Source organism: Schistocerca gregaria, chromosome 1 (assembly GCF_023897955.1).
Source record: "Schistocerca gregaria isolate iqSchGreg1 chromosome 1, iqSchGreg1.2, whole genome shotgun sequence".
In the NCBI taxonomy this organism is placed as follows: Eukaryota; Metazoa; Arthropoda; class Insecta; order Orthoptera; family Acrididae; genus Schistocerca; species Schistocerca gregaria.
Window position 1 is genome coordinate 442876383 of NC_064920.1, and position 27720 is coordinate 442904102.

A 27720-nucleotide genomic window follows, 5' to 3' on the forward strand; every position below is an offset into this window, starting at 1 on the left:
ATACCCATTACCACTGAAATGAGGAGCAATTCCATAGTCCAATCGTACATATTCCGTTGTACGAATTGAGACATATCTTCTACCACATGTAGTGTATTATTCTCCAAAAAACGCTATTTTGAGTTTTCCCGCTGAGCTTGAGTTAAAATAAGGAAAAGATGCATTCATTTAAAGGGTGACCGAGGTAGTCTGAGTGAAATAGAACACAAAACACCAGTACTTAACCTGAGAATTATAACTTAAAAAGATACAACCAAGACGGTCAACAAATCATTCACTATCTTGTTTCTCAAAGCGCTGTGGCATGATTCTGGCTTTGTGAAGTGAGCAGTTATCCTAATGGAAGACGCCAACGCCATTGGGGATGACATGAAGCAGAGGGGATGCAGGTGGTCTGCAATAATGTTCACACAGTCTACAGCTATCACGTGTCTTCGAGTACTGCCACAGGTCCTAAAGAAGGCTAGGTGAGTGTCCCGCACAGAGTAATACTTCCCTACCGGCCAGCGTCCGTGACGTAGTGCATGTTCGGCAGCAGCCGTATGCACCGATGACGGCGTAACCGGACACGATCATCGCCCCGATCCTACAAGAAACGGAGTCATCAGACAACAAGGCAACTTCCCATTGACCCACGGCGCAAACTCGATGGTCCCCTATCCAATGCAATGTTAATTGATAATGTCATGGGCTCAGCATGGAAACAGGTGAAGGTCGCCTTCTCCGGAGCACCTAGTTCAACCATGTGAGCTGAACGGTGTGTTCCGATACACTTAGGTCTGCACCAGCATTGCACTCCCTCGTCAGCCCTGTCACAGATCGCCACCTTTCCTGATCTACAGAACGGCCATCTGTGAGACATCTGTGGCCTGGACGTCCAACACCTTGTCGTCTATTCGTGATTTCACCATCTGTCAACCGCTTTCCATTGATACGACTGTAGTACGCGAACAGCAGACCAGCTTCCCAGGCGCCGGTCCATAACAATCTGCTCTTATGTCAGAGCACGAGCATTTCGGTATTTGCGGCCTGTATCGTCCCTAGACTGTTTCCCCATTAGTCTCTTCTTCGCTTTTATACTTTCCTTTCAGTTCCACGTGCCCGCACGGCTATCTGGCGACATTTAATCTTATGGTGGACAGTGGTCGTAAACTATTGGGCCATCAGTATACATTATGCTTCTACGTGTGAGGAGTCCGAATCTCTGTGTGGGTCAGAGATTTGAACCCTAACTGCCAGTCAAAGGAAGATTGAGGCAGCAGAGAGACTTCTAAGACCATCAGCTCGTTATAAACTCATAGATCGATAAAAATACCGAAATAAGGAATGAACTGGATGTCAAAAGCATACATCGAAAATAGAAGAATACAAATAGAAATTATATGCTCACATTCAAAGGGTGTCATAAAAACGAATACCTATATTAATATACAAATATGCACCTCAAGGGAAAAGAAGTGTTGGTCGTCCTAATAAGAGGTGAAACGTTCAGGTGCATTCTAGTTGAATTTCGAACAGGCAAGGATGCCTAAACCAAAACTGGACATGGTAATGATGATGAAGATGATGATGTGTAAGGAATGAAATTTCTGCCGCGTCTCCCTGTTGCACCCTGTAGCATAGCCTTTAGCAACACGAATAGCCTCTACCTAGCTGATGGCTGATGCAGATAGTGGTAACAACCTTCATACTGGCGTCGCACACTGAAATCAACGTGAACACATGTCGGTGGGCATGTGAGGCAACTGAAAGGTCGCAGAATAGGTGTCTGTTGCGCAGGCGTGCAGAAATACAAAATTTCTCGCGAAGCAACCTTACAGGAAGGGGGGGAGAGGCTGTTTTCCACAGAGAAAGTAAGCCTGGCAAAAGAATAAGTATTGCTGTGAAGAGAAAAAGTCTCGTTCTACTGTTGTTGTGTTGTTGTTGTTGTTGTTGTGGTCTTCAGTCCAGAGACTGGTTTGATGCAACTCTCCATGCTAATCTATCCTGTGCAAGCTTTTTCATCTCCAAGTACCTACTGCAACCTACATCCTTCTTAATCTGCTTAGTGTATTCATCTCTTGGTCTCCCTCTACGATTTTTACCCTCCACGCTGCCCTCCAATACTTCATTGGTGATCCCTTGATGCCTCAGGGCATGTACTATCAACCGATCCCTTCTTCTAGTCAAGTTGTGCCACAAATTTCTCTCCTCCCCAATTCTTCTCAGTACCTCCACATTAGTTACGCGATCTACATTTCTAATCTTCAGCATTCTTTTGTAGCACCACATTTCGAAAACTTCTATTCTCTTCTTGACTAAATTATTTGTCGTCCATGTTTCACTTCCATACAGGGCTACACTCCATACAAATACTTTCAGAAAAGGTTTCCTGTAACTTAAATCTACACTCGATCTTAACAAATTTCTCTTCTTCAGAAACGCTTTCCTTGCCATTGCCAGTCTACATTTTATATCCTCCCTACTTCGACCGTAATCAGTTATTTTGCTCTCCAAATAGCAAAACTCATTTACTACTTTAAGTGTCTAATTCCCATAGCATCACCTGATTTAATTCGACTACATTCCATTATCCTCGTTCTGCTTCTGTTGCTGTTCATCTTATATCCTCCTTTCAAGACACTGTCCATTCAGTTCAACTGTTCTTCCACACTCTACTACTCGATACTAATTCAGTCATTTAAGAATGGCCACGCAATCTTTGCTAATTCTGTAGCCGCTTCCAGCAATAAACACTCCCATTTCGCCGGCCTGTGAGAAACGTTACTGCTAGTAAACTGCCAGTAACGGCCACCGTCGTATTCTTGCCTCATCAGATTATCGAAATATGTTTCTTAGGTGCCACATCAGTCTGAAATGCCCGGTTGGTACGGAATTTTGGCTGAGGTACTGGAGACGGGTTCGGGAGAATTGCTATTCATCCTGCTACCTCAATATAACTTTCTGCAATTTCCTTAAACACCTGAATAAGATGATTCGTATTGGGCGCTACAGGCACAAATTTATTGAAAGACAATTCCGTTTCCCATCTTGGCTGTATTAGGATTTCGATCATTAATTTCGCACGACCAGCTGATTTTGACGACGTGCCACATCAAGCGTTTACTCTTATTCTCGTAATTCCACAAGGTCACCCTGTGGGGGTGTACACAACGTACGCCAGCAATTACGTATTAAATGAAGGACGTACACTGTATTCTACAATACAGCGTGACTTAGTAGAATTATGAAACAAAAACAACCCTTGTTAATTTTTTTCGTTTTCACGATTCCACCACAATTCTGTAGCCATTCCCGAGACGCACAATTTTTTCTAATCAGAAACGACCTTTGTCTTGAGTTACTGCAGCTCAAAAGTATGATGGTTCTGTAAGAACAGCCTTTGTCAAGTAATTTATAACAGAAACAGCCCATGTTTCGTTGAATGATTCCCACGCTCACACCTGCTGATGGCCCGGCCCAGCTTTGAAATCTGCAGCGATTCTGTCACGTTCAACGATTCTCTTCAGTCGTCATTGGTGACGTTCTTGCATGATTTTTATCCGGCCGCAGCGGTGTCGGAGATTTGATGTTTTACCGGATTCCTTATATTCACGGTACACTCGTGAAACTGTCATACGAAATAATCCCTACTTCATCGCTACCTCCGAGATGCTGTGCCTCATCGCTCGTGCGCCGACTGTAGCACCACGTTCAGACTCACTTAAAACTTGATACGTGCCATTGTAGCAGCAGTAACCGATCTAACAACTGCGCCAGACACTTATTGTCTTACATAGGCGTTGTCGACCGCAGCGGCATATTCAGCCTGTTTACATACCTCTGTATTTGAATACGTATGCCCATACCAGATTCTATGGCGCTTCGGTGTATGTAGTCCATGTCCATCTGAAATCTGACTGTTTACTAGGGTATTGCATAAAAATTTAAAGTATATCAGTCAAGAACGTTTCGAGGTTTTTGGTAATAGCACGAAACAACTTTTTGTGCTTGCCGATTACTTGTATTATACAGCTACCATTCACACTACATTGAAGTAACATTTTAATTCAATAACTAAAGCGGATTCAGTACGTTTTGATCAGCTTCGCCGGCCGGAGTGGCCGTGCGGTTCTAGGCGCTACAGTCTGGAGCCGAGCGACCGCTACAAAAAAAAAAAAAATGTTTCTAATGGCTCTGAGCACTATGGGACTTAACTTCTGAGATCATCAGTCCCCTAGAACGTAGAACTACTTAAACCTAACCAACCTAAGGACGTCACACACACCCAAGCCCGAAGCAGGATTCGAACCTGCGACCGCAGCGGCCGCGCGGTTCCAGACTGTAGCGCCTACAACCGCTCGGCCACCCCGGCCATCAGTGACCGCTAAGGTCGCAGGTTCGAATCCTGTCTAGGGCATGGATGTATGTGATGTCCTTAGGTTAGTTAGGTTTAATTAGTTCTAAGTTCCAGGCGGCTGATGACCTCAGAAGTTAAGTCGCATAGTGCTCAGAGGCATTTGAACCATTTGATCAGCTTCAGGCATGTTTGCATGTTAAAAGATATGCAATATGAGCTGCTGACTGGTACACTGTGCTCTTTAGTTTTTTTTTTTTTTAATTTTCCATCTTCTAAGCAAAGTAATCGTAAGACTGAAGCCGAACTCTGTTGGTTATAAAACTGCTACCATACAACTTAAGTTCACGTTCCTTTTAAATCTATAAATGCCGACGCTCTTCCAGTATATTTTGCTCATCATCAGATATGTTGTTTGCATTATACAATTTCAGCAAAAATAGTGGCTACTTTAATTAATATAAATTTATCTATGAAACGGTGGAGTTTTAACTATGTCATCTTTTTAGTCGGTTTCCCTAAATAGCTTAAGACAAATGCCGTGGTGGTGTCTTTAAAAGAAACGGGGAAGGATCCACTCCAGCATTTGCCTTGAGTTCTAGAGGGGAATCACGACAACCTGAAAGTGAATTTTCAAGGGGGGAATTTGAACCGCCATCGTCGAGATTATGAGCCCAGTATCATAAACCTTGCACCACCTGGCTCGGTCCGTTGTTAAAAAATTCCTTTTTGTGATTGTAAGAAGATGCATTACCTATTACTTCTTTTGATGTTCAATCCAGAGCTAACAAAGTGATACGAGTTTCGAAGAAACGATAACTGCTTTACAGACTTGAACGAAACATTATCCGTAAAGCCGCAAAAGCGGAAGTGCCTTTGTCCCGGACGGCACACGCTCTCGCCGGTCCTTAAACTGTCAGGAACTTTCGAGCGGCCTAGGGCAGGTATGCGGTCAGCGCCGGCCCGTTGCTCGCGCTTTATCCTGTCACTCAGAATTAAAGTCGACACGCGCCAGAGTGCTGACCGGTCAGCCTTTCATTCGCCTTAACGGAGCCGTACCGGACGGCAGCGCCGCTCGGGGAATCCGATGGGCGTATACAGCGCGCAGGGGCGGAACGCTTTCCATCTGTCACAGTAAAAGAGAGAGCGCGCGTGAGGTAGGCAGGCGGCTTCGAGGCTCTTCCCGCGCTGCGTGCAACCAGGGGTCACGGCGGAGGGACCCCGCCGGGCCCCAGGGGCCAGCGGAGAGAAACTGCAAGGCGCCCGGAGGCCGGTAAACAAACAAGATGCAGCCGCGCCGCGCTAGCGGAGCCACCCACGCGTCGCTGACGCGCACAAGTGGGATGACAAACGCACATTCCTTTCCCTAGTCATTGTCCACCCAGTAGAAAGCGGCAGGCATCTGCATAACTCAGTAAGAGCAACGACGCGTGTGGTGATGTACTGAAGATTGCTATGGTGCCGACCTGCATCGGCCGATGACGTCACCACCGGCACAAATTTATTTTTTCTTTGCAATGGAGGTTCTAACAATACCACTACTTGCAAAGTAGGCTAGAAATCAGATTAATAATGTTGCTCACGCAGCATATGTTCGCTTCATCGGGCAACAACAAAGTTATTGACTGTGGATGGTATCGTCAGAATGGAAATAATGAAGTCACTGTAAGAAAGTCATTAATTTTGGCACTTAACTCGAATGGATTCCCACGTAGATTTCGTCGAAGTTGTTATGGCTCATCTTGTTGATTCTAGGGTGATTCCACTTTGATTGCTAGAAAGTCCAGCTCTGTATTTTAGCAATATTTGAGGACCTAACAAATGCCTTTTCAGGAAAATCTTAATGATCAAACAATCCGAGATCAGAACAATGGCATGGTAGAAATAATTTTTGATTTTGAGTTCACGATCCACTTTTTTATTAATCTTCTTGTAAATTCACATATACTTCTTCCTAATTGTCACATCATCAAGAAAACAGTTTGGTATCAATCTTCATATATTTAATTTCCACTTTAACCAAACACAAGACTTGACTGTTCTTTTACAAAGCGAAATAACAACTTCTGCAAAGTGAAACAAAGACCGCTCTGTGCGCATTCGCGCCAAAACGGTTACAAGTAAGTCAAAGATTATGACCGTCTCACAGAAATGAAATCACACAAGAACCATATCACTATAATATATCGATACATCGGAGTACCTGTACATTAATAAAACCAAATGTGAATATTGTCACAAAATATGTCTGTTACTTCGCAGAAAAGTAGTACGACATTACTGGTAACGAGAACTGGGGTTGGAGTGGTGCAATGGTCACGTAAATAAAGAACCATTGAAAGGTCGTGGTAACACATTGATCTGCAGCGTAACCCGAGGTCTAGGGTTGGTTGGAGAGATGATAGCTCGGTTGTGAGCTGCGGACGTCAATAATGGAAGAGACGCATGTTCCAGGTGTGTGAGAAAAGTAATGAGACTGATTTTTATTTATCAGAATTTTTATTTTTTTCAAACAATATTATCGTCTCCTTCGGACTAGTTTCCATCGGCAGCTACACAACGGCGGAGCTTAGCAACAGCGCTGAAAAGGTTGGTCCTTTAGCATGTCGGTCACATTCTTTTGAACGTTCTCAAAAGTCCCAAAATGAAGTCTTTTTAAGACATTTTTCAATTTCGAAAAAAGAAAAAAAGTCACAAGGACTCAGATCAGGCGGATAAGGGGGCTGTGGAACAACAGGAATGCCTTTTGAGATCAAAAATTCCGTGATACATCCACTCGTTTGCAATGTGCAAAATTTCGGTCAAAATTTGGCTTACGATGAAAGCGTTTAACACAGGGCCAGCCACTGCGCGCCAAAATTGGCACTTACAGCGCATCCGGGCCAAGGCCTGGCGTATCGCTCCGCTTTGCTAGGTCCTTCCCTGAATAACTGACCTTTCGTGTTGTTACCTACATTTTTCAGTAATTATGCAGGGACGTCATTAACACTAGTTGTTTTTCCTTCTTTGAGACTCTGAAGGGCGTGTTCAAATTCCTGTCCCAATACTGGAGGACTTTGCATTTCTCTTTTACACTGATTGGTGTCTTCAATTAGACTATTTTCATTCTTGAAGTTCTTATGACCGTAGAGAAAATGTCGTTGTCCGGAAGTCACATTCTCTCTTTATTTTTAACTGCTACAGATTTTTTTCTAGGTTTGTACTGAAGAGCTCTGATTTTCTTATAAACTTCATCTTGTTTTCCCTTTTCCTTATCTCTTCAGCAATGCTTTTGGTTATTTCTCTTTTTCTTCTCTGCGTCCAGTTGCGGGATGATTTTTAATTATTTTGTAGTGATCTACATTGTTTTCCTTCCTGAGCATATTCCTCTCCTGAATTAGATTTAATATATGATCTGTCATCCAAGGTTTTCTTGGTTCCAGTTTCCTTTTTCCTAAAGTTATCCCCATCTTGATACTGTGGACTTTTTCTTATTCTTGTGCATCTGTCCCGCATTCGCGCAGGGTACGAATGGTTATTTACGAATTTGGCATGGTTAATTTAAAGGATGACGGGTTCTCTTCCTGTCGCAACGCATCGCCCCCCACGAGGGATGATGTGTACCCCGACTGTCAGAGTGTAGTACTATTCATATGAACGTGAGCGAAAGTTTTCAAAACGTTTGCGAATCGTGTGAGGCGGGACTTGGGTACCAGCCCGGTATTCTCACCTAGTAGGATGTGGGAAACTGCCTAAAAACAACATCCAAGCTTACCAGCAACCCGATCCTTTGCTTTATTCAGCAGGGCTGATTCCATTCGGGCCTAGGCATCTCTCCTGAGAGTGGCACTTCAGCACGCACGGCTATCCGGAGGGGGGGGGGGGGGGGGGGAGTACCAGTGGTGGACTAATTGTCCAACAATTGACTATGAGGCCGCACAGAGTGTCCGCGCAGTTTAGGGCGTCGTGTCACGGGCCGGCCACTCCCGCCGGAGGTTCGAGTCATCCCACGGGCTTTGGTGTGTGTGTTGTTCAAATGGTTCAAATGGCTGTGAGCTAACTAACCTAAGGACATCACACACATCCATTTCAGGATTGATAGAGAAGACAAATCAGTTTGAGATAAGGAAACCTAGTCTGGTTCAAATGGTTCAAATGGCTCTGAGCACAATGGGACTCAACTGCTGTGGTCATCAGTCCCCTAGAACCTAGAACTACTTAAACCTAACTAACCTAAGGACATCACACACATCCATGCCCGAGGCAGGATTCGAACCTGCAACCGTAGCAGGCTGAAGCGCCTAGAAGCGCTCGGTGTGTGTTGTTCTTAGTATGTTTAACTTAGTTTAATTAGAGTGTAAGTCTAGGGGCCGATGACCTATGCACTTAGATCCCTTAGGAATTCGCACACATTTGAACATTTGAATTGACTATGGTCGCATTCAAGTTCGCTGCAAATCTGTGTTAATGGCTCTTGATACCAGTATTGTGGCAACACTCAACGGCAGGGTTATCCGACAACACTTTCGGCTAGGTAATTTTCGATTTTTCCAGACTAGGCCGGCCGCGGTGGTCCGCGGTTCTAGACGCGCCGTCCGGACCCGTGCGACTGCTACGGTCGTAGGTTCGAATCCTGCCTCGGGCATGGATGTGTGTGATGTCCTTAGGTTTGAGTAGTTCTAAGTTCTAGGGGACTGATGACATCAGCAGTTAAGTCCCATAGTGCTCAGAGCCATTTGAACCAGACTAGGTTTCCTTATCTCAAACTGATTTGTCTTCTCTATCAATCCTGGAAGTTTTTACTGTCATCAACGCATTTACGTAAACGTCCGTTCGCAAACGACACATCACCATCTTTCCATCAAGATTTCTGTCTTCCCTAGCTTCCCTAAATGACAATATTGGGACGTTTCTGTCTAGCAGTCATACAATATTACCCTATAATATACAACTTGAGCTAGTACACCGTCTAACAACCATGGCTCCAAAGACCGCTAAACCCTGAACCTACCTTCCTTTCAAACAACTCAGACTACTTGAAAAAAAGTGTCCTCACTAGTTGTATAAAAGACGCTTATTTTGCAAATACAGTTTGTCATTCAGTGACAGATTAAGAGTTTATAAGTTTATATTCAACAGCTATCATCTACATATCTACCAGAACTCAACTTGCGCGGGAAGGAAGGAAGGTTTAACGTCCTGTCGACGATGAGGTCGTTATATGGTAGACGGAGAACAATTTCGTATTTTGTAATGAAGATAGCGATTTAAGAAATACACGGAAAATTTTGGTTCAGGATTCTATCACCATAACGGCGTGCAAATTGAATCCGTTGGAGAATTTCATGTATTTATTTAAACGTTACCTTCATTTCAACTTTCTAACTCTTAATTCTGATCTCAGTAATGATACTTGAATTACGTTACAATTTGATACTGGAAAAACTCTATGAAATTCCTATACCGAATCTTTATCTCTAGGGGAGCTGTCACTAAAGTTAATCCAAATTACAGCAAAATCTGACCACTAATAAAACCTTTATCCTCCCAAAAAAGACAACCCTAAGTCCTTCTCTGTAACATGATTTTAAACGTTTTGATCAACTGTCGTAATGAATTTCAAAATTTTTGGTTTCAGTGACAAACTATCTCTTCTCTGATTAACATAAACTTTGTACAGAAATGTTATGTACTTAATTGTTACCCACTCAGTTCCCCAGAGATAGATTTCCTAAGTCATTCCAGTTAAAAACCAGTGCGGTTTCCTTAGGAAGATCTTGACTACTTTATTCGAAATACAGAAAATTGTTCACTTGAGCTTGATTTCTCGTTCTAATACATAATTACCTGCAAGAATGCCAGCCATATTTACATGCTAGAAGCCTATCAGGCGTAATGATGCATCCAGTAGGCAACAGAAGAAACTTTTAATTGTTGTTGACAGCCTGCTTCTGCTACTGCTGACACTGATAGTTCACCCATAAAACGACAAATTTTTTAGTGATCTAATTCATAAAGTTTTCGACTTCAGCTACTATTATGTTAATGCGCTACTTCCTAACAAAGTTCAGCGTATCGATTGTGACATATACGAAGCAATTTTCACGTAATGAAATAACTTTGCCGCCAAGAAAGTCGTAAAATAACAATTGAGCTTCTTATTTGCTTTCGTGTCCTTCAAGGCAATATAATTAATACACAAAGAAAATACGAGAACCTATGTGTTTTGCAAGGAGAAGAGTCACCAGCCAGAATGGAGGCAAGAGTCTTTCAACGAGAAGAGGAGAGAAGGCTGTCGGGTTGAGTCTTACGTCACCAAACCTCAAGACACAGCTGTACAGCAGATGGCAGTGCAAGAAACAACTTCACAAAGAGACAGTCACTCACTAAGCGATTCTTCAACATCAGCCGTTTTCGTCTCGCAGACCGTACGTCGTAAGGAAGGCACCTGGATTTCTGTAACTGACCCGGAACGTTTTTAGATTTAACCGGTTTCACGGTTAAGTCACCAATGCTGTCTCAAAAGGGCTCTTAAAATTATGTGACATCGACACGAGTCCATTTGCATTTTTTTCCAATATTGTTTAATTGCAACTGAATTCCGTGTAGCTCCGCGATGAAAGAAATGCAGTCGTTATTCCATTCAACCTTATGCAGTCACATGTATGTTCTAAGCAACGTTTCCAAACATAGCAAACGTCGTGGGAAAGAAGTGATGATTCCACGAGATAAAAAGATACGACAAACTGTCCCTATCAACACAAAGTCACGGACAAAAGCATTCATATGTAGAAAATGATTGTTGTGTTCTGTGTTTCACAGTAATTTTACCACTACGATTACGTATAATGGTATGATCATGGCTTACTTTAACTGCTGTTACAACTGAAAACTAAATGCCAAGCGTAACAACAATACAATGCACATAGAGTGACTTCAACTTCTTTTCATCCTCCAACAGATAAATTCGTATATTATCCTTTACAAATGAAATTTAGTTGAAAATGCAGTAGGCCTTCCGTCATATTGCACTACTTGACGACGCAATCGATTTGGCATAATGCGTACAATTTTCATTCTTATGTCTTACGCGATACTATCCCATTTACGCTGCTGCATTCTCTTCAGGTGTGGTTAGCTATTTTCGTAGGGTTTTCGCTCTTTTCGAACTCACTCCACGTCTGTCAAATAAGGTTAAATATGGTGACGGATGGAGTTTACATATAATGATTTTGATGTTTTTTTTAATGAATTTGGGTTTTGCTCAGCAGACAAAGCTGGAGAAATTTTTCTGCATCCCGTTTTCTGTCGGTTCTTGTCGGAAATAATAAATTTTCTCGAAATATTTATCATGGTGAAATGTGCGTTACAAAATCACTTTGGTGATACTAGAGTACCACGGAATGTCCTCCCACCCGTTTCACCGAGACGCAACCTTTCACTTCAGCAATCATTTCTTACTCCACCCAACTACTCTACAGTTGCATACAGTATTCCTCATCCAAGGGTCACAACGTTCAGACACACTTAACGTTCACATCCAATCACTCTGAGAATAAATTCTTTGCTGTTTCTTCATACAGCAAACAAAATTTCGACGAAGTCGTAGCTTGGATCCTCTTTCAACGCTACAAGATCGATTTTCGTGTATACTGTTTAACGTTTGCATCTCCTCAGATTTACTTATTTTTACGCCTGTGAACTGTGCAACATATTAAGGAAAAAGTATGTTTCCACGCTCAGTATGTTTGCAGGCCAGTTTTGGTCCTTGTCTACTTCACTCTTAGCCTACTTGAGATTAGTTCATTCCCCTTTCTCTTTCCTCACCCTCGTAAATAAAACAAAAGATCTTAAATTGAATCAATTTTGTTTATTTTCCTAAACACCAAATTCTAGGAAAACCACTAATAATACACTTTCAGTACTACCCACATACTGCACAGAGTCGCGACGAGATTGACACACACTGAGCACAATTTTGTGGTAGTTAATAAATCGCTACCATTTTATGGTAGTTAACAGCTCTTAAGTAGAAACCATTGATAAAATGCGACAACTATCAAGAATGGGAATTTACATATATACGAAATATTTTATTATCACATTGTTCAACTTTGCGCACTATAAGTTACATTTTCATAATTATCACTGTAAAATCTAACAGTTTACAAAATTTTGTAAACTGTTAGATTTTACAGTGATAATTGCGGGTGTCTGTTCTTTCGGCATGTCGTTAATATATATATATATATATATATATATATATATATATATATATATATATATATATATATATATACTGTGCGACGACCAACGACCCATTCTTCCAGTGAGGATGCAAACCAAACCCGACCTCTTGCGGGGATCCGAAATGGCGAGTTAGGTAGGTGAAGCTACGATAGTAGTGTGTAAGAGACTGGGAGTTTGTGTTGGATCAGAAGCGTGCTCGGATGTCCGACACGATTAAAACAGCGCTCACGTTAAGCGGGAGACTGGGGTTCGAGTCCCGGTCCGGCGAAATTTTCACCCGTTACTACTGATTTATTTTAATGTCGTAATGCGGCTAACCTCATTGAAAACCTTTGAATAAGTATTTGTATCGTCGCTTGATCACGTACGGCTTCTTATTTCTTACGGAGAATAAAGATTTGTGTCACTCGTGACTTTATGATAGGTGTTTATTGTGCTAAGTATTCTCGTTTTTAGGGCTCTGCATTTTCCACTGTTTCAACAATATGTAGTCACAAGCGTGCCTCTCCACTGCATGAAGCTCAGTCTTTATACACATGTTGCGAGAACACACAATAATCAAAGCTACATATATTCCTAAAAATTCTTGTGTTACATTTTTATGCGTACTAAATACGGATAAAGATGTTCATAGTTTATCGTCCCATCGCCATTGAGTCATAAGAGACGATGAGCAAATTCGGAATGGACAAATAAGACTAAAGTGTTCGGCTTTATGCTTTTCAAAGGCGCCATTCCAGTATTTCCCTTAAATGATTTAGCGAAAACATAGAAAAGCAAAGTCAGGATGGCCAGAGTGGATTTGAAACTTGGTCGTCCCGAATGGGATATTATGAGTGTGCTACCCGTTGCACCAGCCCCCTCGGTTGCTCACGAACGAAAATACAGAAACTGTCATGGGTTCACTTTTTGTCTTTCTACAAATGATGCCCATTGAACGAGATGATGCAGCGATTAAGCCACTGGATGTGTGTTTGGGACAAGTATTCCTATCTTCCTGATGTATTAGGTTTTCTGGGCTTTACTTACGCCAGTTCCGTTTGTCTGGTGGTTTCTTGAGTGTTGAGACTTACTGCAGCTTGACACGAGTTCACAATTTCAACAGTCAATGGACAAGCAATGAACTTATATGGTTGATTTTATTACTCATCTTCGGCTAAAACTGCTGTGAAGCTCTGCATGGACAACTCACACAACACGGAAAACTAAGGCGACTCGAAATAGCATGTGCTTACGTGGCATTTTCCCTTTACACGCACGGGAGCTCTAGACTCAAGGTTGGAAAGAAGTACTGCAAAATCTTCCAAGGTTAGGTCACGACCTCCGTGGTGCTTACGGCTCATCTCTGACGCAGATAAAAGGCACTGCAGCCTAGTGTTCAAGGTTGCAGAAAAAAAAGTCTCACGAATTGCAAGGGTCTCCTGTTCAAGGTGAACCACATCGCAGGACAAACACTGACAGTGACTCGACAGCCTTTTTGCTTTGCACCTAGTGGTAGGCAATAATAAAACAGCGCGGTAGAGAGAATGATTCATGGAAAGAAGATACAGCGCATCTTGTAATGGTGAGTTGGAATACCTCAATATTTGCTCCATAAAACGTTTGGTGTGTTCATTTATGTTTCGTTCATGACTCAGAAGGTCGATTGCTGCCCGAAGCCGAAGCCGATTAAACGGCTATCACCCTAACCTTCGGCCGAATACGAAGCCGAGAGTTTAACTGCCCTAAGAAATGCCGATCAAGATTCGTAAAATGTGAATAAAATAATGATTTTTTAAAAGTATAATACAAACAATTTAACGAGATGATTAAAATTATCGTACTAACTGTCAAATAAAAACACTGAACTAAAGTCAATTATAATATTTATTTGCTTAAAAATGTACTTGAACAATTACATCTGGAAATATACATAATAACAGCCAAATGAACCTTAAATTTCCGTTATCATTTTGGTATCTATTAATGAAAAAGAATTAATAACCAAAGTTATACACTCTTATATTGTAAGCTAAAAATAATAATTTGTCCATATTTTAACCAACCACCACATACATCTATCCCGGTGCGCTGAACAACTGTTCACTAAGCTCACTAATAGGAGGAGCAGGTAAATATTAAAGTGCAACTGCGTGTAGATAAGTATATGTGCTTTTCACAAACTCAAACTTCTCTTCTTCTCGGTCAGAGAAAAATTTTCACAATCGTATGATAAAACAAGGATAATGGAATGTAGCCGAATTAAGTCGGGTGATGCTGAGGGAATTAGATAAGGCAATGAGACACTTAAAGTAGTAAAGTATTTTTGCTATTTGGAGACCAAAATAACTGATTATGGTCGAAGTAGAGAGGATATAAAATGTAGACTGGCAATGGCAAGGAAAGCGTTTCTGAAGAAGAGAAATTTGTGAACATTGAGTATAGATTTAAGTGTCAGGAAGTCGTTTCTGAGAGAATGCGAATGGAGTGTAGCCATGTATGGAAGTGAAACATGGACCATAACTAGTTTGGACAAGAAGAGAATAGAAGCTTTCGAAATGTGGTGCTACAGAAGAATGCTGAAGATTAGATGGGTAGATCACATAACTAATGAGGAGGTATTGAATAGAATTGGGGAGAAGAGGAGTGTGTGACACAACTTGACCAGAGGAAGGGATCGGTTGGTAGGACATGTTTTGAGGCATTAAGGGATCACCAATTTAGTACTGGAGGGCAGCGTGGAGGGTAAAAATCGTAGAGGGAGACGAAGAGATGAATATACTAACAAGATTCAGAAGGATGTAGGCTGCAGTAGGTACTGGGGGATGAAGAAGCTTGCGCAGGATAGAGTAGCATGGAGAGTTGCATCAAACCAGTCTCAGGACTGAAGACCACAACAACAACAACAACATGATAAAACACCAAAGTAGGTAATCTAATTCACGAACGAACTTTATTTACTGGCGATGGCGGCCGACCGACGCAACACAGTGTAATACAATCCACGGCAAGTATGTGAAAGCAATTTAATCGTTGGGTGTCCACCACGCATGTGAATTTCTAACAGTTGTTCAATTTAGGGCGAGAAATGTACCGCTCTTATGACCATCAGGAAAGTAGTTGCTTTGGCACGGGTAGATATTCTCGGCCGCACGTTTCTCTCCCATCCGCCGGGTCAAGAAACGAATTGCTGTAACGCCGTGCCGTGTCGGATGTTAGTGGTGTGTAACACGCCCGGTGATTCAGGCTTAAAATGCCGGCTCGGCGCGGTGAGGCAACCGCGGCAACCTTGGCGGCCGCCGATCGCGACCCGCCGCCACCCGGCGACCCCACGCGGTGCGTCACAGCTTGCGAAAGGCCGCCCGCGCACCTGCGGACACCGGCCGCCTCTGAGTTCCGACACCTCAACCGGCCGGCCAGTTTCCACGTAGGGTATGACCCAAGCATCACGCTGTTTCTACTCCTGCCGCCCTGACCAGAGGCAAAGTTTGCTCGTGAGGTCCGGATCGAGTCTCGAGTACAGCGTACTCGTTATGGGTGCCGCCCTCAGGCGTATCCTGCTAGCTTAGCTTCAGTTACGCGCTTTCTCAATGCCAGGTCTCCATTCCTCTGCGTTGCTTGCCAGGAGTAAAGAGGACGAGGAGCTCACTCGAAGCGTAGTATCTACATCTGCATCTAAAGCTACGTCTATATTCCGTAAGCCAACGTAAGTTGTTTGGTAAAGCGAACGTAGCGTCTGATTCTCCCACTCCTGCACCGCCCTTCCTGTTCCATTAACGGATGGTACGTGAAAAAAAGCTTGTCAGAATCCAACACAAGTGCCCGAATTTCTCTAAATTTAACGTCGTGATAATTTTGCAAGATGTATTTTGAAGGACACAGTATACACTGAGGTGGTAAAAGTCATGGGATACCTCCTAATATTGCAGCGGACCTCCTTCTGCCAGGTATAGTGCAGCAACTCGACGTGGCGTAGACTCAACAAGTCGTTGGAAGTCCCCTTCAGAAGTAAATCTTCGGTGGGATTCATGTCGAGCGGGGTGGCCACAATGGGTGGCTGCGAGAGGTCTCCAAGTAGCCGAACAAAACCTTTTCCAGTCATCGATCGGTTCAGCTGGACCAGAGGATCCAGTCCATTCCATGTAAAAACAGTCCACAACCATACGAAGGCACAACAAGCTTGCACAGTGCCTTGTTGATAACTTGGGTCCACGGCTTCGTGGGCTCTGCGCAACACTCGAAATGGCTCAAATGACTCTGAGCACTATGGGACTTAACATCTGAGGTCATCAGTCCCCTAGAACTTAGAACTACTCAAACCTACCTAACCTAAGGACATCGCACACATCCATGCACCGAGGCAGGATTCGAACCTCCGACAGTAGCGGTCGCTCGGTTCCAGATTGAAGCGCCTAGAACCGCTCAGCCACACCGGCCGTCCCACACTTGAAATCTATTATCAGCTCATACCAACTGAAATCAGTACTCATCTGACCAGGCCATGGTTTTCCAGCCGTCAAGCGTACAACCGACATGGTCACGAGCCCAGGATAGGTGCTGCAAGCGATGTCGTGCTGTTAGCAATGGCAATTGCTTCGGTTGTCTGCTGCCATAACTCATTAACGCCAAATATCGGCGCACTTTCCTAACTGGTACGTTCGCCGAACGTTCCGATTAAATTTCTGCTGTTCTTTCACGCAGTGTTGCATCTCTGTCAGCACTGCCAACTCTACGCAAACGCCGATGCTCTCAGTCGTTAAGTGAAGGCCTTAGGCCACTGCGTTGCCCGTGATGAGAGATAATGGCCGAAATTTGTTATTCTCGGCACAGTCTTGACAGTGTGGATCTCGGAATACTGAACTTCCTGACGATATCTGACATGGAATGTCCCACGCCTCTCGCTCCGACTACCATTCCACGTTCAAAGTCTGTTTATTCCTGTCCTAAATCCATGACTACGTCAGATACCTTTTCAGATGGATCACCTGTGTAAAAACGACATCTCCGCCAATACACTGGTCTTTTATATCTTGTGTACGCGATACTACCGCCATCTGTATATGTAGCAAACACTATCCCACGAATTTTGTCCCTTCAGTATATTTTGTTGTTAACTCACTCTGGGACATGTCCTCTCGGAGTGTTGTGAGCAAGGCTCCCCAAGATGGACATCGTCCCTCTTGTAACGTCTCTCGTAGCAGGCTGTTGAGCATTTCCGTGACACTCAAAGTGGCTAAACAACCCCGTGACGAATCGTCCAGCTCTCCTTTGAATATTTTCTATCTCTTGAAACTGGTAAGACTTACAGGCTGATGAGAAACACTTCAAGGATTACCCGGAGAAGGTGTTGTAAGCGACCTCATTTGTCCGTGAATTACACTGTATCAGGATTCTTCCAATAAATCGGTGTCTAGCATCTACCGTACCCATTACTACAGTTACACTATCTTATCAAAAAGTAACGGGAAGTCCCAAAGTAATGCGGAATTGACCACTTGGTGCCACGAGAGGCGGACGTACTGTTATAAGGAGAGGCGTGCAGTATTGTCACTTGACAAGTAGTAACGCAAAACAGGTCCATCAGGAGAGTTTACTAACTTCTGACATAGACTAGTCATTGGATGTCACCTGAAGAACATTTCAGCCATTTTAAAGCTGCCCCAGTCGACTTTTGGTGATGTGACTGAGAAATGGAAACGCGAAGGAACAACACAGCTAAACCAGGACCAGGGAGACCTCAGATACTTATGACCAGGGACCGTCGAGCACTGGGAAAAGTAGTTGCAAAAATCGTAGAAAATCAGCTGAAGGAATAGCTCGTGATCTCCAAAGTGCTACCAACAGTACAGCTGTCACAAAGATTGTGCTTGGGCATTTAAAAAGAATGGGGTGCAATGCTCGAGCAGCGCCTCATAAGCCACATATTTCTGTAGTTTATGTGCTAAGGGATGCTTGAGGTTGTGTAAAGAGCGACGACAATGGATGAGTGGAAACGCTTGATTTTGGAGTGCTGAGTCACGCTATAGCCTGTGGCTTTCCGATGGAGGGGTTATAGCTATCATTTATAGTGAGTCCCAACAGTGAAGTACGGTGGACATTTTTCCGTTGTTAGGGTGCGGTCCCGTTTTTGCTATTAAAAAACGTTAAATGTTGAAGAATGTGAACACATTTTACGGTAATGTGCACTGAGCACAACAGAGGAATAGTTCGGAGACGATGATTGTCAGTAGCAGCATGGCAATCCACCCTGTCGTAAAGTAGACAATAAGATTACTGGCCTGCTCAGAGTCCCGACCTGAACCCATTGGAACGTCTTTGGGATGAGTTAGAACGCCGACTTCGCTCAAGACCTCAGCGCCCAACATCACTATTTTCTGTGCTTTCGGCTCTTAAGGAAGAACGCGCTGCCATTCCTTCACATACTTTCAGACACCTCGTTGAAAGTATCTCCAACAGAGTTCAAGAAGTCATAAAGGAGAGGGGTGGATACATCCCATATTAATGTCACTAATAGATATCCAGCGAACAGCGTTAAGATAGTGTGTGACCGTGCCACCGTAAATCGCTTGGACAGAAACTCCTACATACTTTCTGGCTCACTGGTCGCTGTTCGCATAGTCAACCTATATGGATATTTTGGCCTATTTTTGCGCATTGTATTACTTTTTTTACTTAGTCAGTTGTCAAGTGTTGCACCACTCGTTGATCATTTGTTTCGTAACAAGTTTCAAATGTTGCTCCCTGTCCACAATCGTGTCATCTACAAATAGCCCCACATTTCCACAGACGCTATCCACCAGGCCATTTCCATGAACCATTATCAGCTGTGGGTCTACCACACTCCCGTGACGCACACTGTACGCCGCCTTCACTTCTGGTGATGTCTCCGCATTAAGAACCCCGTGCACTTGCTCTTCATCACTGACCAGTTATTACGTGCTTCTGAGCCATGCACGTATTCACTCAGGCTGTAACAAGGAATTTTAAGTTGCTAATGTCGTGGTCGTTCAGAATCCGCAGTTATAGTTTAACACCACATTCTGCATACGTCACAAACCACACAGAGTTTCTTTCCATATTTTGTAGACTGCATCTACTCTCACACCGAACGTCAGCATTCCATCACTTCGGATGACATTACTGGCATTTCATTCAGTTAAAATTTATTTTATTGATTAATTATCTACTAAGTTAACGCCTTTCGGCAAGTTAATATTTCATTACAATATTCCTAGTGGGTTGTAACTGTGTTCCCTTGCGTTACTAGGGACAGATTTTGATGCCTATTGTATCCTCCGTAATTAAATAAGCAACTTGAAACTTCCTAGCAGATTAAAACTGTGTGCCGGACCGAGACTCGAACTCGGGACCTTTGCCTTTCGCGGGCAAGTGCTCTACCATCTGAGCTACCCAAGCACGACTCACGCCCCTGAGAACCAGGAGAGCTTCTGTAAAGTTTGGAAAGTAGGAGACGATATACTGGCAGAAGTAAAGCTGTGACGACGGGGCGTGAGTCATGCTTGGGTAGCTCAGATGGTTGAGCACTTGCCCGCGAAAGGCAAAGGTCCCGAGTTCGAGTCTCGGTCCGGCACACTAATCTGCCAGGAAGTTTCATATCAGCGCACACTCCGCTGCAAAGTGAAAATCTCATTCTGGAAACACCCCCCAGGCTGTGGCTAAGCCATGTCTCCGCAGTATTCTTTCTTTCAGGAGTGCTAGTTCTGCAAGTTTCGCAGGAAAGCTTCTGTAAAGTTTGGAAAGTAGGAGACGAGGTACTGGCAGAAGTACAGCTGTGAGGACGGGGCGTGAGTCGTGCTTTGCTCAGTCGATAGAGCACTTGCCCGCGAAAGGCAAAGGTCCCGAGTTCGAGTCTCGGTCCGGCACACAGTTTTAATCTGCCAGGAAGTTTCATATCATCTACATCTACATCTACATGACTACTCTGCAATTCACATTTAAGTACTTGGCAGAGGGTTCATCGAACCACAATTATACTATCTCTCTACTATTCCACTCCCGAACAGCGCGCGGGAAAAACGAACACCTAAACCTTTCTGTTCGAGCTCTGATTTCTCTTATTTTATTTTGATGATCATTCCTACCTATGTAGGTTGGGCTCAACAAAATATTTTCGCATTCGGAAGAGAAAGTTGGTGACTGAAATTTCGTAAAAAGGTCTCGCCGCGACGAAAAACGTCTTTGCTGTAATGACTTCCATCCCAACTCGTGTATCATATCTGCCACACTCTCTCCCCTATTACGTGATAATACAAAACGAGCTGCCCTTTTTTGCACCCTTTCGATGTCCTCCGTCAATCCCACCTGGTAAGGATCGCACACCGCGCAGCAATATTCTAACAGAGGACGAACGAGTGTAATGTAAGCTGTCTCTTTAGTGGACTTGTTGCATCTTCTAAGTGTCCTGCCAATGAAACGCAACCTTTGGCTCGCCTTCCCCACAATATTATCTATGTGGTCCTTCCAACTGAAGTTGTTCGTAATTTTGACACCCAGTTACGTAGTTGAATTGACAGCCTTGAGAATTGTACTATTTATCGAGTAATCGAATTCCAACGGATTTCTTTTGGAACTCATGTGGATCATCTCACACTTTTCGTTATTTAGCGTCAACTGCCACCTGCCACACCATACAGCAATCTTTTCTAAATCGCTTTGCAACTGATACTGGTCTTCGGATGACCTTACTAGACGGTAAATTACAGCATCATCTGCGAACAATCTAAGAGAACTGCTCAGATTGTCACCCAGGTCATTTATATAGATCAGGAACAGCAGAGGTCCCAGGACGCTTCCCTGGGGAACACCTGATATCACTTCACTCTCCGCTGCAGAGTGAAAATATTATTCTGGAAATAAGCAACTTAGTTATTAACAAAAATGAATATTCACATCTGTGGCGGGGAAACGAATTGATACGGATTCCGAACACTGTCGGATAGTGACACTCCAGAGCTGCCAGCCGAACTGCTGCTGGCCTCCTTATAAAACGCGTTTCCACGATGACGTTTAAAACTTTCAAGGATGATGGGAAAGAGCGAACAGTGTACACAAGCCATAGTGTTCACATCGTGTTCTCTATTATACTATGTTTTAGGTTGCACTGTATTTGTGAAGTTTTTCGATGATTCCTAGCTGGTGTTGCATATTCCTTAAGATCTGATTCAGTTTTGGATTTTGTTTCAAATTTTTTTCTGTCTGTTCGTATTGAGAAATGAGAACAAATTATACTAATAAATTTACCGCACAAGGGGCCAGATTCACAGCAGTTGTGCACCGTGGCGTCCCGAGCTTCTATGCAGGCATGAAAGTTTTGTCATATTCTTCGCAACAAAGAACAGCAACGAAAAAATCATGCCAAATTTAAAAGAACGTAAAATACCAAAGATTGGCAAAGTTTTACAGAAGTTTGAAATTTTGCACGAACTTCAGTGCGAGATGCTTTTAATAGTTTTTGCAACGAAAGTCTGTCTGGAAATCTGGCAGGATACACGAAGACTTTCTGGTCCTATGTAAAGTACACCATCGGCAGGACGCAATCAATGCCTTCACTTCGCGATAACAATGGTGATGTTATTGATAACAGAGCCACTAAAGCAGAGTTACTAAACAATGCTTTCCGAAATTCATTCATAAAAGAAGACGAAATAAATATTCCAGAATCAGAAACAAGAACTGCTGACAACATGAGTAGCTTAGAAATAGATATTCTCGGTGTAGCAAGGCGGCTTAAACCGCTCTGGTTCAGAATGTACATAAATCAGGTTTCTTTCCGAGTATGCTGATACGATGGCTTCGTACTTACCAATCATACATAAAGGCTCGCTAGTCGTAAGACCCGTAGCTAGAGACTGGAAAGTACCACAACTCAGACCAGGAACGGAGAAGGAAAATAGCAGTGATTCACTAAACTACAGATCCATATCACAAACGTCGATCTGCAGTAGTATTTTGGTGCATTTACTGTGTTCGAACATTATGAATTACCGTGAAGAAAACGATTTAGGGACAGATAGCCAACACGGGTTCAGAAAATATTGTTTCCGTGAAACACAACTAGCGCTATTTTCATGAAGTAATGAATGCTATCGACAGATGACGTCAAATTGACTCCGTGTTTTTATATTTCCTGAAGGTTTTGACACATTTTCTCGCAAGCGACTTCTAGTGAAATTGGGTGTCTACGGAGTATTGTCTCAGGTAACTGGATTCGTGATTCCCTGTAGGAAGGTCGAAGTTCATAATAACTGTCGGTGAAGTCATGGAATAAAACGGAATTAATATCTGCCGTTCCCCAAGGAACCGTTATAGGCCCTCTACTGTTCCTGATGTACAAAAACGATTTACGAGACAGTCTAAGTAGTCCTCTTCGACTGTTTGCAGATGATGCTGTTATTTCCATCATGTAACGTCATCATATGATCAAAACAAATTGCAAAATGAATTAGGGAAGACATCTGTATGGTGCAAAAAGTGGCAATTGACTCTAAATAATGAAATCATGAAGTCATCCACATGAGTACTAAGAGAAACCCGCTCTAATTCGGTTACTCAATAAATCACAGTAAGGCTGTCAATTCAACTAAAAACTTAGAGATTACAGCTACGAATAGCTGAAACTGGAAGGATCAGATAGATAATGTAGTGGGGAAGCAAACCAAAGACTGAAATTTATTGGCAGAGCATTCAGAAAACGCAACAGGTCTACTAAAGATACTTGCTCACATTACGCATCTCCGCCTTCTTTTGGAGTACCGCTGTGCGCTGTGAGATCAGCATCAGATATGTTTGACGGAAGACATCGAAAGAAATTCAAAGGAGGACACCTCGTTTTGTATTGCAGCGACGTAGGGGAGCGAGTGCCACGAATATGATAAGCGAATTGGTGTGGCAACGATTAAAACAAAGACATTTTTCGTTGCGACAAGGTTTTCTTATGAAATTTCAGCCACCTACTTCCACTCAGAGAATTCAGGGTGCACGCGTAAAGACCTAGGCGTTCGAGAGTGGAATGGTAAAGAAACAGGTTGAAGGTGGTTCTATGAACTTCCCATCAGGCACTAAATTGCAGAGAAATCTAGTAGATATTGATGTTGCTCAAACGGTGACAGGCAGCGATGACAATACTTGCCAGGACGTCCTTTTCAGTGTTTATTGGCGTCTTGTACACAAGCCATATTGTTCACATCATGTCTCTATTACACTGTAGTTTATGTTAGACTGTATTTGCCATTTTTTTCAACGATGCTAGCTGATCTTGTAAAGTCCTGTTGAATTTTGTTTGTATTCGGATCGGAGATGGGAATTACAGACGGACATGCAACCTGTGGGCAATATTTTGAGATTACAGACTAGAAATAATGACAGAATTCTTAAATCACGGAATGTGTAAAAGCTACTAGTTGCGTATCATAGGTGTTTTTTCATGAAGTCAAAGCTCGTCAAGTAGTTAGAATTTTGCATCAGATTCCCGCTTTTCGTTCCTAGGCATGGTACTTAACCAAGAACATTAACGTAAGCTGTGGTGACTAGTTGATTTACGCCAACACTTCTTCCTCGCAGTCAGCCAAATACAAATGATTGAATTGTCCTCTCTGTTTATTGATTGGATAGCCACTGAATTGCTATTTATTTATTTAATGGGATAATAATAATTGTTAAAAGGTGTCAATTTTATTTAAGCACTGTTTTTACTCTTTCGATTGTTGCGAGTCGGCGATAGTGCAATGCTGCTCACTTTGTAGAATACACATTTTATAAGAATTATTTGGTCCAGGAAACACTTTTGCGATCACGGTTGCGATTTAGACGTTATTCGCGTAATTGTACTGATTAAAAGTTATCGTTTCCGAAAGACGCAGGTTCGATTAAAGTTGCGTGAACTTTTGCGCGTATAATGAAAATATTAATAACACGTCGCATAACAAAAAGAAACATGCGAATCACAACCGTGGTCAAACGAATAAAATATATGATAACATAAATGTTCTTCGCTGTTATTCAGGACAGGCTCAGATTAGACCTTGCAATTTTTAGTTATAGGAAATCACAAGACGTTACACTTTAGAGATATTTGTTTTGAATAACTTGTATTTACCTTCTCTATCTCTCCTTTTTACAGCCTTTATACCTTCACATCGATTAAGGAACTTTTCCTTCTCTACCGACCAGTACGAGAACAAAATTCAGACGCAACAAAATGTCTTACATCCAATCATTACATGCTTAACCCTTAACAATCATATATAGTTTCGTAGTACAAACAATGCTCATTTATTCCGTGCACTAGAAAGTCTTTGATACACTGAGCACAAAAATGAAAATAATAAAACTATAATTACATTTTTAATATCATGAATCCTTCTTTAAATCATGAAAATAAGGTTTGACATCGTCGTAATATTAATTTTCATCGTTGTAGCACTACACGATGAAAATACGTTCCACCATTTCGATTCCAATTGGCTACTCCAGCGTAATAAACGGAGTTGAAGATCTGGCCTGTAAAGGCTAGTAACTGGCCTAAGAAAATGTAAGGATGTGTCGGCGTAGCATGGCAGCAAAGATGGGGGAAGGCGCTGAAATCAGAAGTAACACTTAACTATGTCGTCTCTTACTTGGTGAAAGTTAACACTATGAATAATTCAGAAAACAGAGACAAAGATATACTCGAAAAAATACCATAAAAGAAGTAAATGAGATGTCCCGTTTATACAACATGGGAACGTAGTGATGTAGTGGGATGCAAAAAAGTGTTACGTCACGGTCTAAGCTCGGCACCTGTTCATTACATATTCCGAAACTCATAGCACTAACGCCTCGGAACTAATTTGCGAAGCTCGTTGTGAGACTAAAGGAGCGTTCCGGAGATTAGCATAACCGACCGTTTCGCAACGACGCGAGGGACGCTTCGCTGCGCTCGACAGACCAGTGACAGAGGCAGAGAATGTACGTGCGTGAGCGCTTGTGACGAGCCCCAAGGCTGAGATGCGCTGCAGGATGCACGCGCCGGCAATGCCTCGCACGTGTGTCGTCCACCAGCTGCGTTCGCACCTGCGGTTGGGCAAGGCAAGATGGCAGAGGGACGGATGCAGGCAGAACACCTGGTGAGAAATGACGGACTGTGCGCCGCAGAGCCAATTTACTGAAGCGCTGAGTCGTAAGTGGACGAATGTGCGAGTCTGTTTTTTCGATGGAGTCAACAGTCTGTCCAAATATATCTTCACGGAATCGCTTTTGACTGTGACAGCAGTATACACCCTTCTAGTTGCAAGATACGTACAGAAATGAAGTACGTACAAGGTTTGTAACACATTTTTACAGTCAGTGTCAGTTGACGCTTTTGAGATGTGAAGGTACAAGAGATCGCTGAGAATATCATGGATAAACAAAAGAGCCAACAAATCAATACTTCAAAAAATGAGGGTGGAGAACAGGTTGTCCACTATATGTTTCCAGAGAATCTTGCAATTGTTTGCTCACATAGTTCGAAGGCAGCAGGATAACTTGGAAAAGATCATCTACCGAGAGAAAAGACTGCGGGGAAGACCACCGAGACGATGGATGGACTAGATAAAGGAGAAGAGGAACGAAATATTGGACCAGCTACTCCGAGATTCAGATGACGAGAAGCAAATGTAACGAGGATCGTGTGATGGGTTACCAACTTTCAGCTATACAGGTAAGTATTAAAAGCTGACTTTTAAACTATTGTCCCGCTGAAAATGGGGGTTTGATCCGATACCAAAGTAAAGTTTTAAATAAAGCCTACCATGCATGAGACGTCGACATTAAGCCACCGTTTAGTCCCTGAAATTGGTGTATGCTGCGGAGAATCGTTTTTATGAAATATTTAGTATGAAAAAGAGTTCGTTCCTCACTATTATCTTGATGTGAGGCATTTGTCCAGTTGTTACTTTATAGCTTAGCAAAACTGCATGATACGAGTAAAATTCAATGTTCTCTCAGCAGAATAGCGAAAGACATTTAACCAAAAAAAAATTGTTCAAATGGCTCTGAGCACTATGGGACTTAACATCTATGGTCATCAGTCCCCTAGAACTTAGAACTACTTAAACCTAACTAAACCTAAGGACATCACACAACACCCAGCCATCACGAGGCAGAGAAAATCCCTGACCCCGCCAGGAATCGAACCCGGGAACCCGAGCGTGGGGAACGAGAACGCTACCGCACGACCACGAGATCCGGGCAGACATTTAACCCATCGAACAAAAAACTCTATTGGGGCAAAATAGGAGTTGTACTATGCATACTTATAGGATACAAGAACTGATGCATCATCTCTTTTGCCTTGCCAACCGTTTGAAAACGTTAATTGTCACGTAACAGCACGACAACTGCAGTGAGGCGTCCGAGGTCGTTTCTATTGAGTTTGTTGGTTGGTTTGTGGGGGTTTTAGGGACCGGACTTCAAAGGCCATCGGTCGCTCTATTGAATTGTCTTCTGCTAATGTTGAAGTAAGAGTTGGTATTAACAATTCAGTCTTCTGGAATGCGGTGACCACTGAGTCATTCTGATGACAAAAAGGTGCGACTACCACCTGACGGATAGTGTCTCCTGCAGCTATTTTAGCGTTTTCCGCAGGCGACCCATGTTGCTCCCTTACCAGTAATGGCAATATTGCACCTGAAGTGTTGTTAAACGTATTTGTTCACAACCGCAAGGTACCATTCTTAAGTACAAGCTGTAACAATAGAAACTGCTTAAAGATCAGTTCAGATTTAAGAAAACGTCCTGTTCTGAAAATGACTTATAAAAAATTATTATTAAATTTTTTTAGCTCTTCCTATTTCACTGTTAAGTGTGCCAGTGCATAATCGTTTCTTTTAAGATGAGACTGTCCACGGTCAACCACGGTTACAGATACCATATATTGCTACAGCTACCACTTGAGAATGACGTAATTGGCAGAAATAGCGATCGTGAACAAATGTTCATAATAACAGTCCAGGCGCAAAAAGTTGTCATTTCTAAAACAATTAAGGTCTGTGGACGCAAGTAAACGCAAAATTATGTTACTTGATGTACGTTTATCGAGCCCAAAACTCATCATCAGTGATAATTCTCCCTTCGGAGAGTTAAGAGGGATATAATGTTCATAAAGTCCCCTCCAACATGTAACGATCGCACTGCGG

General features: G+C 42.8%; 1 protein-coding gene across 3 annotated transcripts in view; it reads left to right on the forward strand.

Annotated features, from left to right (window-relative positions):
- The window catches only part of LOC126351810 (uncharacterized), a 584469-nt gene that overhangs the window by 396854 nt on the left and 159895 nt on the right, over window positions 1-27720 (forward strand). Inside the window, exon 1 of one of the 3 annotated variants that reach the window (XM_050002638.1) lies at window positions 13952-14129. The exons of the other annotated variants lie outside the window; for them this stretch is intronic. Coding sequence (XP_049858595.1) covers window positions 14127-14129 — 3 coding nt within the window. The 5' untranslated portion in view covers window positions 13952-14126. Of the gene's footprint in view, window positions 1-13951; window positions 14130-27720 lie in introns of those variants that run through there. 3 annotated transcript variants of the gene reach the window in all.